At 40.8% G+C, this 14,327-nt stretch overlaps 1 protein-coding gene across 2 annotated transcripts in view; it reads left to right on the forward strand.

The window, feature by feature from the left end:
- Window positions 1-14,327, forward strand: part of ASCC3 (activating signal cointegrator 1 complex subunit 3) — a 2,002,173-nt gene that overhangs the window by 798,224 nt on the left and 1,189,622 nt on the right. For both annotated transcript variants that reach the window (XR_013596163.1, XM_078648375.1), the window contains exon 11: window positions 6,950-7,114. Coding sequence is in view for 1 of the 2 variants with exons in the window: in XM_078648375.1 (XP_078504501.1) it covers window positions 6,950-7,114 (165 nt within the window). In the remaining variant the exon portion in view is untranslated. The remainder of the gene's footprint in view (window positions 1-6,949; window positions 7,115-14,327) is intronic.

Raw genomic sequence — 14,327 nt, forward strand, 5'->3', positions numbered from 1 at the left:
GCTACACCTGTGTTCTATTTAATAACGTATGCACACTTCTTATACAATGGCTGAATGCCGATCCCCATAGCAAACCATTAAAGTAATGGGGTGACCCAAAAAGGGACTGGACCTGGGTTATTTGCGATACAGAAAAATTGGTCCAAGACCTCTATATTTTCATTAATCACTGAATTAATCAGTAAGTTTTCGAATCAGGAGCTTGTCGTTACAGATCAACTCAACACAATAAATGTATCTCACTCTAGAAGACATGAGAACTTAGAACGCATTCGAAAAAAGCAGCATCAAAAAACAAATTACATTCAAACACAAGTAATATTTAATATTACCAGGTCAGCAAATTCCTCATTTCAAACATTTCATTTTATAAATAACAGTGGTTGCCCCAGTTCGAGCGTGCAGATAGAAAAGCTCTAGGTGAAAAGGTATGTGAAAGATTAAGACAGAAAAGAAATTCATAGAAAATATTCGTGACAAAAAATAATCGTAACTATTTTATATACCATATGAGGAAATTACTTAATCGTAATGTATAACCTGGCCAAAATCAAAAACAAATTGGCTCAAATGTTAATCTTTAAATGTTCATGACCCATCAGTGTCAACAATAAGGTCTGCACATCAATATACAGAGACAAAATGGTCCAGGTATTTGTTACTAAGGGCGTCGACGTTTCGACTCGTCTTTACGGCCTATCGGTCAATTATGCCTTGGCCATCCGAGTCTTCATCAGGACAGAGAAATAGCGAGGCAACCGGGGGTAATGGATGACCCCTTTCAGAAGAATGGGGTGGCGGTTAATCCCACGCTCCCAAGAAGTTTTTCTTCATTCCCGAACGGTGTTGAGAGGAATGGCTTCTTCCATAAATCACTGAAACCGAATGTGTAGTAGATGGGATACAAATTCAATAATGAGTACAACACTTTAAGTGTTCTGGGTGTCCTTGTCCCTCAGTTCCCAATGAAATTTGCGCAAATAGTTGCAAAAGGCACCTGGGCCAGAGGAATGGCAACACCTCCAAGCATACAATTCCCTAAGCAAGGGGAGTTGAGAGCAAACTGTTGCAGGAGAGCACAGTTCTGTGGCAAAGGAGTATTTTCAAGGAAGGCTGACTGCAGCAACAGCTGGTTTCTAGAAGGGAAGGGAGAATTTGAACTCTATCGTACCCCCTTGATTAATCTGATGAGTAAGTTGATGTGGGTTGAACAGTGATGGTAGACTTAATGAACGTTAACCATGTAACTGGAGGAAGGACGGAAAAGCCTCTTAGGGAAACTCCTGTACTGCTAGCAACGGTCAGGTTAGTGTTTTTTGTGAACCAGTCCCTCCTTCCCAAACCACAGTCCTGACATAAAATACTCATGATTGGGTATTTGCAAAATATGGTTTATGCTGCCTTGATTTGGAAAAACTGTGAACAAGACCCTAAAAATGAGAGGGTTGCCAGCACATTCCTTTTCTCTGTGAGTTGCTTTAGTGATTCATCCACTTTGATCCAGGTAACTTGGACCTTAGATAAACAATGCAGGGTACAATGCCCAGTAATTCCATGTCTGTGTTTCATGTGAGCTAGGTGCATCGCAACAGTTTTCACTTCTCAATGTACTGATTGAATGAAGATGACTCATTTTACGCTACTTTAGCTGGACCTGACATTCTGTCCAAGTTCATGTTTTTGTGTGCAGTTTATATAGCGTGAACTCGATCCAAAGGTATTGGAGCGCTTTACATGAGCACCAGTTACATTACACAAGGACACATTTATTTTTGGTAGGCACAGGAGATTAAGTGATTTGCCCAGATTCACAGGATGTTGAACCGAGACTCGAACCTGGTTCGCCAGATCCAAAGTAGGCAGCTCTGGCCGTTAAGCCAGAAACGGATGTGATGTGTTGTTTCTATTGTGTTTACGTTTCACAAATTCTTTGTTCTAAATGCATGATGTCTACTTCATGACGGTCATTCTGATGAAAGCTGTCTGTCAATTAGGGATCTCTGTGTTCCCTGATTATGCCACAGATATGTGACAGTTGCTAACCCCCACATGCTTTCTTTTTACTTTGACACCCGAAGACCTGATACTAGGAGGACAGATATTGTTTCAATGCCGATTGTCCTTCCATGGTGTTTTAAACCAGTGCCTCCCAAATGTTTTGGAACCCAGACCATTTTTTAGAGCACCAAAGTGTTACTATCAACCTACCTTTAATGTACATGAGGCGGGTATTTTTAAATGTAATAACAGAAATTGTTTGCAAGGTATTGGACTGTGGCCAGGATATTTATATGCCCATAAAAGTGGCAGATGGTGACCTGCACTGGCGTCTGGTGCTGGAGCACTTTTCAGAGTGGAGAGCTGACCTGTGGCATTTGTGCACCAAAATCACAAGGCCTCTAAAAACACTTGGTGTAGATAATAGTGATTTTAGCTAATTTGAGAAACCTGTTCTGCAGCAGAGTATGGGATAAAACCTCATATCCATTTTTGTGTGGTGCTTTTTGGAATATAATGAGTTTTATATAGCTCAAACGTGGCTCAGGACAATTAGAGCACTTTCCATGAGCATGAGAGTACATAACACAAGCTCAGATTCTTTTTATTATATGCACAGAAGATTAAGTAATTTGCTCAGAATCAAGGATCTTAAGCCGACACCAGGATGCAAACCTGGTTCCCCAGATTCAAAGTTAGCAGCTCTGGCTGCCAAGCCACATCCATATTTCTCAATTTATGCGTGTAAGCCATACACACCTGGTATGGTTGCGTATGATTTTGTATAGTGAGCTCATTCTCTGTTGAGATGGCTTTGTGATGTAAAAAAAACATCATCAACTAATACTGGAAGGTTCAACCAGAGTCTTTCTTTGGAATACTTGCAAGGGTTTGTTTTAAAACTGGTCTTAGATATATTGCTCAGCACCATTGCACTGGTGCACAAATGGGGCTAATCATTTTAAATATTTCTTATGTTTAGGCCAGGACTTTCGCGACCCACCAGAAATCTGTTTTCAACCCACCATTAGGTCCTGATACACAGTTTGGGAAACTCTGAGACTCTAAATCATCTTAAATCTATTATATAGGTGATCTGTGGTCTTGGGGCCCAATACAACAGACCATATGTGTGGTTGGATAGTTGGGTCCATTAGAATATGAACTATCTGAAATGCCTTCAAAGTGAGGATGTGAACATAGGTTTATTTTAATTCTAATTTCTGTATGTATATATGTGGTACTTGTATTGCACAAACCTAGCCGAAAGGCAGTATACCCTGTTCAGGGTCAAAGGGAAGATAACAGTCAAAATGTGATTGGAAGGGTAGCTGATTTCTAAGAGCAAGAGTGACTCTTAATTTCATTATGATATAGTGTTCTTCAAAGAAGTGTGTCTTCAGCTCTTCCCTATATTGGAACACAGTTGGGACAGTCCTGATAGATTCTAGCAGGTCGTTTTAGATCCTCTATGCATAGGAGAATGCCTTTTGGCTTGTCTTTTTTTTTGCACTTCATCTCCAGTCTGATGAATTCCTCACTGTTGAGAGCCACAGAAGATGGTGAACTTGTTAGCCAAATAAACAGGTGTGCCAGTGCTGTTGGCTGTGTAGATGATACAACTGATTTTGAGGGTGGTGCAGGCTGGCATGGGTAGCCAATTAAGTTCCATAAAGGTGTGGGTGAATAGGTCATATTTCTTCTGGGCCTTCACAAGGCACACTGCGGCATGTAGGATGCCTTCAAACGGGGGCCAGAGTGGGATCTGGAAGAGTGCGGAGGAGGCCATGGCCACTATTCAGATCTGAGAGTACAGCAGGTTTGAAGTAAAAATTCAACTTTCTGTTGTAAAGAGAGTTTGTGTCAATCCTTGTTGACACAGTTTTCCCTGAGTGTCAGGCCAGTTTCCATGGTAACCTCGATTGACCTAATATTTATTGAAAAATGGGATTCGAATCTCTCCAGATTCATATAATTGAACCAGGTTTAGACTGTCTGTTGCCTGTCAGTGGCGGGTAGCAGGAATTCTATTTTAATGGATTTAAGCTTGAGGTGGGTCATGGATTTCCAAGTCTGGATAAAGACAGTACAGTTTTTGAGGGGATGGATGCCTGGAGCACAACAGACTTTCAAATAGTTGTTTGTCGTCATCGACAAATTAGTCTAACAATCACTCTCAAATATTTTGCTCTAAAAACCTTTTAACATCATTTTTATTTGCTTAACAACAGAAGTCACATCTCTCATCACAACACTTACGAGTGTTTACAACAATCACATACATTGTATAATTTACGTAGAGACTCCAGTTTCCCCAGAAGCTGCCATGCTCCTTCGGCTCCCGCCATTATCGACCCCATTATAGTCCTTTCCATGCTTGCGAAGGCCCCCATATTTTCTCCCATTTCTTGGGGCAACCTCTTCCTTTGTAAACCTGGTTTTCGGCCAGCATGCACCAGTCCTTGGCCCTTTTCCAGTTTTCCAGGGTTGGTGTCCCTGGCGCTGCCCAGTTTTGATCGATATTGCGTTTGGCAACTATTAACCCCACGCCAATTAGCTCTAAAAGTCTGTCTTTTCAAACACAATGTGGCTTTTCAAAGTGCCTCAGTTTTGTGCAGCGCTACAGTTAATCCATTTCTCCTCAAAAACGTTGTCCTCATTCTCATAGGCATTCCACCTCTTTGCTGCTCATACAAATTATGTCTGTTTAACACGCTTGAGTTTCGGGCAGCGCAGTAACTACTCTATTTGTCTTAAAACCTGTGCCTAAGTCCTCATTCGCATGTGTATTCCTCCAAAAGCGATTTCAGGCGTCCTACATTCATCTGCAGTTAGGTGTAAGAGATGTAGTCTAATGTCCACAGTTATGCTCCACTCCAATCTACCCCACTCTTCTCCACTCCACTCTACTCTGCCCCAATCTACCCTACCCCACTCCAGTCTACCTCACTCCACTCTACCCTAATCCACTCCAATCTACACCACTCCAGTCTCCCCACTCTACCCCACCCCAATCTACCCCACTCCACTCTACCCTATTCCACTCTACCCCAATCTACCCCACTCCAGCCCACCCCACTCCACTCCACCCCACTTCAGTCTACTCCATTCACTCCAGTCTACCCCACCCACTCCAATCTACAGCACCCCACCCCACTCCAATCTATACAAGCTCACTCCAGTCGACCCCCCCCACTCCTGTCTACCCCACTGCACTCAGGTCTACCCCAGTCTACCCCAATTCACCCCCTCCTCCCCAATCCATACCACTCGAGTCCACTCCAATCTACCCCACCCACGCCACTTCAATCTATCCCACTCCAATCTATCCCACTCCAATCTATCCCACTCCAATCTACCCCACTCTAATCTACCCCACTCTAATCTACCCCACTCTAATCTACCCCGCTCCAATCTACTCCACTCCACCCCAATCTGTCCCACTCCAGCCCACCCCAATCTGTCCCACTCCAGTCTGTCCCACTCCAGTCTACTCCAATCTACCCCCAATCTACCCCACTCCACCCAATCTACCCTACTCAAATGTACACCAATGCAATCTACTCCACACCACTCCTCTCCATTCTCCACTCCACTCTAGTCTCCAATCCACTCATATGTACCCCACTAAACTCCACAATCTGCCCCACTCCAATCTACTCCATGTTACCCAACTCGACTCCAATCTACCCCACTCCAGTCTGCCAATATATCCCACTACACCAGTTTACCCTGATCTACCCTACTCCCATCTACCCCACTCCAATCTACCCACTCCTACCCAATCTACCACACTCCACTCTATCCCAATCCAATCTACACCACTCCAATCTGTTAAAACCCAGTCTACCCCAGTCCAATCTAGCCCACTCCACCCAAATCCAATCTACCACATTCCCAGTCTACTCCCCTCCAGTGTATCCCACTCCACCAGAATCTGCCCCAATTCAATCTACCTCACTCCAGTCTACCACACTAATCAACCCACGCCCCCCACTCCAATTTACCCCACTCCAATCTACCCATACTCCACTGAATTCTACCCCCATTCCACTCTATGCCAATCCATCCCACTCCGCTCGGCCCTAATCTAACCCTTTCCACTCTACCCCATTATACCCCATTCCACCCTACCCAATCTTCCCTACTCCACGCCAATCTACCAAATGCCATCCAAATATACCCCACTACAGTCCAATCTAACCCTCTCCACCCCAATTCATGCCACCCCACAACACTCCCTCTCTCCAATCTACCCCACCCCTATGTACCCCAATTTCCCCCAATCTACCACACTCTATCCCACTCCTCTCCAATCTAACCCACTCCACTACAATGTTCTCCACTCTAACCCACACCAATCCACCCCAACCCACTCTACCCCAATCTAACCCACTCCACTCAATACAATCCACCCCACTCCAACCTACCCCACCCAAATTTACCCCACTCAATCCTACCCCCTCTACCCTGCCCCGCTCCACTCCCTCCTGCCCTACTCAACTCCACCCCTCTCTAACCCCACTTCACTCCTCTCCACTCCGCTAACTTTTGGCTGTGCCGGACAGGAGCCACACTGGTGTCCAACATTTCTAAACATATTGCCAGAGCCAGTAGCTCTCACATAGGCGAGGCCTATTAGCTTTGCCAATGATAGTTCTCATTTGTAAAGTTAATAACATGTATTTTCTACAGTTTTTATTTTATTAAAAACATAGAAAAATAGCATGACGCCTATTTGTTTCCAACGCGTTCCCACTGCATAAAATTGTAAAAATAAAAAGACAAGCACAAACATGTTGATTGTAGTTTCTTGTTTGTATTTTGAGTTGCGAATAAAGCTGGATTTATTGTTCCCATAGACTGAATAACTGAAAGATAAAGTACATTCATAAAGATTCCAATTAAAGTGTGCTGTTTTCACATACTTGATGTGTTTTTCACCTGACAGATGCTTGTAACTACTCCAGAGAAGTGGGATGTTGTTACTCGAAAGAGTGTTGGTGACATTGGTCTTTCCCAGCTCGTGAGGCTGCTGATCCTGGATGAAGTCCATCTGCTTCATGAAGACAGAGGGCCTGTGTTAGAAAGCCTTGTGGCCCGCACCTTACGACAGGTAACACAGTCGTGGTTTCCTTCATGTAGTTGTAAAATGCAATTCCACTTGAATCTAATTGTTCTGTTAAATTCTGACTCGCTCAGAAGCAACACAGTTTAAGACTTCCCAGCTATTTAGGTCGAGCATTCAAGACCTCTTGTATATACTTTAGTATATACTTATATCTGTATGTACTTTGTGGTCTCTGGAGATCAGCCCTAAGACTTGTCTGCATCTGCTTAGGGGCTTTTCTTCTATTCAAATGCCTCTATTTAACTGTCTTGATAGAAAACGACCAGCAGAGGTCAGTAAAATACCAGAATCACTTTAGCATTCTCTAGATTCCAGTCCATAGAAATTGTCTTCCACGAGCACCCTTAGACAATAATATTTTTTTCAAATCTTGTATTTTCAGTGATATGACCATCGAAGGCCCTGATTTTTTATTAAAACCAGAGCTTTGGACTGTACCATTTCCAGCTGAAAAACATTATTTCGCTCCATGTGTTCCCATACTTGGCGTGTCATGCAGTTTGGTGCTTACTTTCCCTCCATGTGAAAGAACAGTAGATGTTTCAGCACCCAGGCTAATGTGCTGCATAGCTAAATACATACAAGTCCCAAAGCCGACACCAATTGCATTTCAAATGCTTGTTTTAATCGGTAGTTGATCTAAGAGCGACATTTAAACATTTTGTAATCAGAAAGGGGTCAGAAGATGTCACAAATCAGTGCGCAGAAACTGAATTTGTGAATTGAGTATTTATTTTTTTGCATTTGTTATTGCTCATGTGTTGTACACTAATTATGGAAAACACATTGTAATTTCAGAATGTAGAAATTTCAATATTTCATCGAAAACGTCTTAGCAGAAAATTGTATTCCAAAGTTAAGCTTTTTGTATTTATTAGATTTGTTTTCATATATGTAACATCTTGCAAAGACAATAAACATGAACAGTGATTATCCATTCTAACCATGCCAAAACATTAATGATGACATGTGTCATGACAAGTGGGAATTATCCAATTAAACATGTCGTCTTCCTATCACGTGAGATTTAACAATCCCGTTACTCAGATAATTTCACCACTTAAAGTGTAGTTCAATGAAATAAACAAATATCCTAAAGCTTTCTTGTGACTCCTCTTCTTTTATGGAGACCCACTTTTAAGACTGCCTGGTATCTCAGTACTAAATCCATTGTTGGATATCCTGAGAACACTTCCCTTAGCCACCCTGCTGCTGAAAGAAAAGCGTTCCATACCATAAAGCGAATGAACTTGCTCATCAAATCTCAGCAGCACAACTTTTTCTGACCCCCATGCTGTGTATCCCAATGCCCTTATAGTGTTGGTCGATAGCGTATGTCCAAAGCATGGCATATGGGTTCACCTGGTACTAGGTGACCCACAGGCCCAACAAGAATGTGTTTTCTTAGTTCGATGTTTATACCATCGCATCCAGTAAGCACTAGACTGGCCTTACAAAAGTGCAGAGATCAGTCTTAAAGATGAACGTGAGATCGTAATTGACAAAAAGCAATACAGCGCCTATGTAAAGACATTACAGTTCTCCAAAAGTTGTAGCAATGAAAGTTTCAAGAGAAAAATGTATAAGTAGGTCAGCAACAGTTACTCAGATAGTGTTTGAGGTCAAGTGAAATACCTTTAGTCTTTTTGAATCCTTAACGTTATATTTAGACTTTAAGTTTTAAAAGTTTAATACAGAACTTTCAGCACATATTGAATCAAAACAGAACACCTGCCTCAATTCACGCTCTCAGAACTAATCTTCGCTAAGCGTACTAAAAGTGCACTTTATACTACGTGTAAAAGTAATCTGGATGATCCATCAGTGTAAGTGGATGGTGATTTCTTCCAAACGCTAAGTATCTAGGCGATTCCCCCTTGTAATCCTGGATTCAACAAGATTCTCTGGAAATCCATCAGCGAGAGGTTACTAACCTTTGATCATATCCGAGTCGATCTCCATTCAAAAACAGGACTTGCCTGTAATACCCAGGAGCTACTTTGACAATTATTACAAGATGAAGTATTTTTTTTTTTAAATCCTGAAGCTTTGAAACCCCTACTTACTGTGTTTTTGGTGTAGTCTAAGAATATGCAGCTTTCTTCTTTTGACCCCACAAGATCATGTTACCCAGGATTTTGCAAATCACGGCAAAGCATTTTTGGAGAAGGATGTGTGGTGAACAACTAAATTGATATAATAGCTAAGACAGGGTGTTCATTTTGATAAAGTAAAGTTTCCCTTATGTTGAAGAAGTTTCATTGACACTTGCTCTAATCCTGAACCATTAAAACTAATTAATCCTTCAAATTAGGGGACACCGCCTTAAGTGGGTCCAGCAAAATTGTCAGCGCTTAGTGTGTAATGCCTCTTGAAGACTAGTTAAGCAATATCTGGCATAAAAGATCACTTCTTATTTCTTTTTATAAATACGTTTAATTTATAGCCTAAAACTGTACTGTAAAGGTAGACTAAATGAAGGCATGTTTTAAATTGTTCTGAATCTGAAGGTAATAGCAAAATACGGCCAGGATATGTTAGTACTTTACGAATTCTGTCCTTTATCTTACACAAATGGTTCTTAACCTTCAGCTGTCTGGTGACCCCACTGAATCACAACTAGAAGCTGTGGACAGCAGTGTAAGCAATTTCTGCTGTTTGAACCTCAAAACATTAAGCAAAACTACAGAAACAAGTGTAGATTGAATAAATAAACAAATTATGAAATATTTGATTTAATTCACAAACAAAAAAATATACAAATATCAAATTTTAATGTTAATGGGAAGATTGGAGCTGCTCAAAAAGTGGTTTTATTTCTAAAAGATGAAGCAATATGCTAGACTCTAGCATATCCTTTGCCTTTTTTGTTTTTAGCTTAATGCATGGTCTCTTTTAGTCCACACATACGAGGACAACCAATTGTCCATACTAGATTCAGTTTAGTGTACTTGCACTACTACCATACATCATGCTTAAGGATACCAACTTAAATATTAACCTCCAATTAACCTTAAGATCTATATTTAATAAAGATACAGGTAATTATGTTGATACCTTCTCAACCCCCTCTGAGTATCATTGCTTAGCACGTCATAAAGTCCGTTCTTTTGGCTAATTAGGAATATAACACAAAGCATGCATTAATAAGAGACTGCAAATCTTGCCCAGTTTGAAAAAAGGCAATTGAGAAATAAAAGCTATATTTTCAGACAGATATGATAAAACATAAATATGTTGTGTATTTGTAAAGTGTGTAGATCACCTTCTAGAAGTGAAGCAATAAGCCTCAAAATTCATAGCTTCAGTCATTAATTCTATGTTTAAGCCCAAATCCACCCAAATGGAAGCATAGTTAGAACATGTTTTGTTCCCGTTTCTGCTTTATCCACCTAGTCGGGAAGAGCTCCCGAAATTGAAAAATAATCTGTGCATGATTGATTATCATATATAGAAAAATGATTCATCTCTGTCAAGCAGATATTTAATCCACTAGGCATTGTCCAAATGTAGTATAACATTTAACATTTTCATCTTCTTAGTATATATATTGTCCCAGCTAGCAGAATTATTTGAACAGGAAATAACGGGTTTGAGGCTAACATGAAAGTCACCTGCCATCATGATAATGTGTGTGAAGAAATAATGTTGCTGAAAATTGCAACTTGTTAAGAAAGACAACTAGATGGAACTGTCTACAGAACAGATGGGGTTGGTAGATGCTTATCCAGTCTGCAAACATCTGTACTAACTGAACACTTAATTCAGTCAATTTTCACTGTGCATGTTAGAAGCAACCAGCATATGAAAACATCAAAAATAATAACGGAATGCACGAACCCTTTATAAAGGTGTAAAACTAAAATAACAGTGTGTATTACTACATTCTCGTAGCAGAGAGCCCTAAGCTGCTTAGTGCCGTACATTTTACGCCTCAGTTTCTAGTTTTCCATTTGTAGTACAATGCAACTTAATTCTGCTATGTTCCTCAGTGTTGATGTCTGACCTCAGAGCTCTTAATGTGGATTTCTTGGCCGGTACAAGTTTTGGGACCAGTGTCTCTTTGTACCATCATTTTAGTATTCTGTGGCAAGAAAACCTAAATGCATGCTACAGAAAATGTCTTTTGGTGCTGGGCTTACACTCCGCATCATATACAATTGGCGTACCTATTGACGGAAATGTGCAAGTGAGAATTCTCAATACAGATCTTGGGGGTAAGGAATTCCAGATTCAGTTTTCTCCTTTTCAGTGGTCTCATGTTGTATTTATCTGAAAGAAGACTTTTGTGCACATATTTTTATTGTGTGATCATTGAGCTCTAGAGATGTGAAATAGGGCGATCATACGTTGAAGAATAACAGCGACATGGCCGTCATTTTAAAATAGTGCCCAAATCCTTAAACTTAAACCTGTCCTCCACTTGGACCCGGTTAAGCCCACTTCATCCTCTCAGACATAACTTTGTCTCTAGTGGTTCTTGTTAAGATGGACTTGTGTTCACTGTCTTGAAGTTTGTAGGAAATGTTTTAAAAGAAATCCAGGTGTAGCACATTCACATAATCAAGGCTTTAGTAGTTGCCCCTAATAATTCGAATGTCAGAAAATCACTCTGAAGATGATCCTTCCAAAACACAGACATTATTAATTTCACATCATGAGTTTAAGGGAATATTGATGAACTCCTTTCAGGTCCCATAAACACTGAGTGCTACTACATTATCCAAGTTTTTCTTCACATCCCTTATATTATCTGGCATTACTATTATTATCCTCTTGCTCCCATAAATGTTGCAGATATAATTGTGATATGGACAATCCCGAGCACTCTATATATATGCGCTTGAAATAACCAACATTTCATTTAAGAGGTCTCTTTCGTTTCTGTGGTTTTGTCTCTTCGTCCTTTACCCAAAAGCAATTTCGTTTTTGAGGGGCTAAGAGGTGGACAAGGGCAGTGTTTTAATCTGCAAAAAAAATAAGTGCCAGTGCCCACATTCGGCTCAGAAGCCCGTAAATGGCGCTATTGAATATCAGGGTCCCAAAAACCAAACCTACGTAGTCTTGCCTTCATATGCCACTAGTCACTTGCTTCCATTTCATCTCTCTCTCGGCAGATTCTTTTTCGTGCTGCAGTCTTTTTTCTGTCATTGTTTCTATTTTTTTCTCCTTTTGTGTTTTTCTCCTTTTGTGTTTTTCTCTCTTTTGCTCTGGCTGAAAATCTCATGAGGAAAATACAAGTGCTGGTTCCCAATAAGTATTCCGATGGGTCCCACCTGCACCCACTGGCTCAAATAAAAGCACTTGACAAGAGTGTGAACACTGTGATGTCATCAGGGTCAAGGAGTATGTGATGTCACTTCATGTATCCATGGAGTTTTTGGTGACTCCACATCCATGGTAAGGAGCTTTCATCTCCCATGTGATGAAATTAACCAAGGAACACATCATATCCGCCATTTTCCATTTGAAGTGTGAGTTTAACAGCAAGTAGTGACTAGAGAGAGTAGATAATATTTTCCATTTAAGAATTTACTTTAATGTCCAGAAATGATGACAAAGATCAGGAGATGATTGTTTTGAACTTTTTGGACGCTGCATTAAGCAACTGCCACTTAAGCAAGTGCACTTTTAATATTATGTTATTTTCAGAAAAAAACGTTTTGGACTCTTAGATCATCAATCCCGTGCACACATACAGTATTAGAACAAGCAATGCAAATGTATTTAAAGCAAAATAGAGCAAAATCCAACGTACATATCTTGGTATTTCTTTAATTAGTTGTTAACACAGCAACCAGCGTTTTGGAATCTTATTTCTTCCAAAATGAAACGCACCAGCAGCAAGAAGCTGCAGCACGGACACGGAACACATTAATTAAGAACCCTTTTTAGATTATTTTTAGATGTATAGAAAAATGAACGTGTCATTACTGGACTAGTTTTGCTCCGGGTAAGTTATGCAAAAGCGGAAGTAAAAAGGTTGTTTGATTTATAGGGCAGCGTGGCACATATGTAACTGAATAAATAAAGTGCTGACGGTGGAAAGGGGAAGGTTCTTCATTATCGGAGCTTCACTCCTTTTTTTCTGGGATAAATATTTCCTCTACACGTTGTTCTAAAACTAGTTACAAAAATCAACGGTACACTGATGTTGGCGATAATAGGAAGAAAGGCCAGCTCTATGTAGGCCACATTAACAGTAACGCCATTTACAAAGTCCTTCGGGTTTTTCTGGGTTGATTTTGTAGTTTATCAGCGACCTCGCGCTTACCTTCTGGCGTTGAGACCAATTTTTAACAACTTTGCTGGCAGTCAATATTTTGCTCTGCCGTGCACATTTAGCTCCTTTTTGGCGCTTAATTAATTACTTGAATCGCTTTTTACCTGATTGATACCAGCCTTCTTAATCTGACATATAATTACCACCAAATCTGAATCTCTTTGTCCTCACCTCTAGTGCGTTTCTCTGTGCTTTTCTTGACCGCATACGCAAGGTATGCCTCAACTTTTTTATGATTAATATCTTGGCACCGATAATATGGATATACTTGCAAAGACTTCCTTTGTCTTCCCTCATCGCCATTGATAAAGCTCTTGTGTGACGTCTCCTCAGCCTTATGACTCAAATTGACATGTCAGCTGCATATGTTACTATTTTTGTATCAGGGCAAGTAGAGAACAGACATGTTTAATATGGAAATACAAGTTTAATTTGTTACATAGCAAGTACGGGACAGAGGAAATGCTATTAATCAAAAAGACTCACATTGCTGATCTATATGGCATTATTCAAAGATTTACCCATCATAATAATCACTGTTATTCTTACCAAACTCAGTGGTCGCAATCGGAAAATTGAAAGACAAAACGTCTGGGCATACCCGTGGACACTTAGGGCGAACATAGCATGTGTTTGCTATGTTTGCCCTTAGTGGCTAAGGGTATGTTCAGACGTGGGTTCCTTGCTCGCTGGGCCACTGGATTCAAGCTAGCTTGACTGATGAGGGGTGAAACCCTCAAACCGGTGCCTGGATGCCTGTTTCTGGTCCAGGGAGGACCTGGCCTGGCAGTTCGGGCGGACCTGTTCCCCTGAGGAACAGGGTCAAGACTGATTTGCATATGGCTGGGTCTAAACTGGGGTGGCATAGTGAGCAAAGAACGATGGATTAAACCCAGATTTGTAACTGCGGATGAG

This window comes from Lissotriton helveticus, chromosome 6 (genome assembly GCF_964261635.1).
Source record: "Lissotriton helveticus chromosome 6, aLisHel1.1, whole genome shotgun sequence".
Taxonomy (NCBI): Eukaryota; Metazoa; Chordata; class Amphibia; order Caudata; family Salamandridae; genus Lissotriton; species Lissotriton helveticus.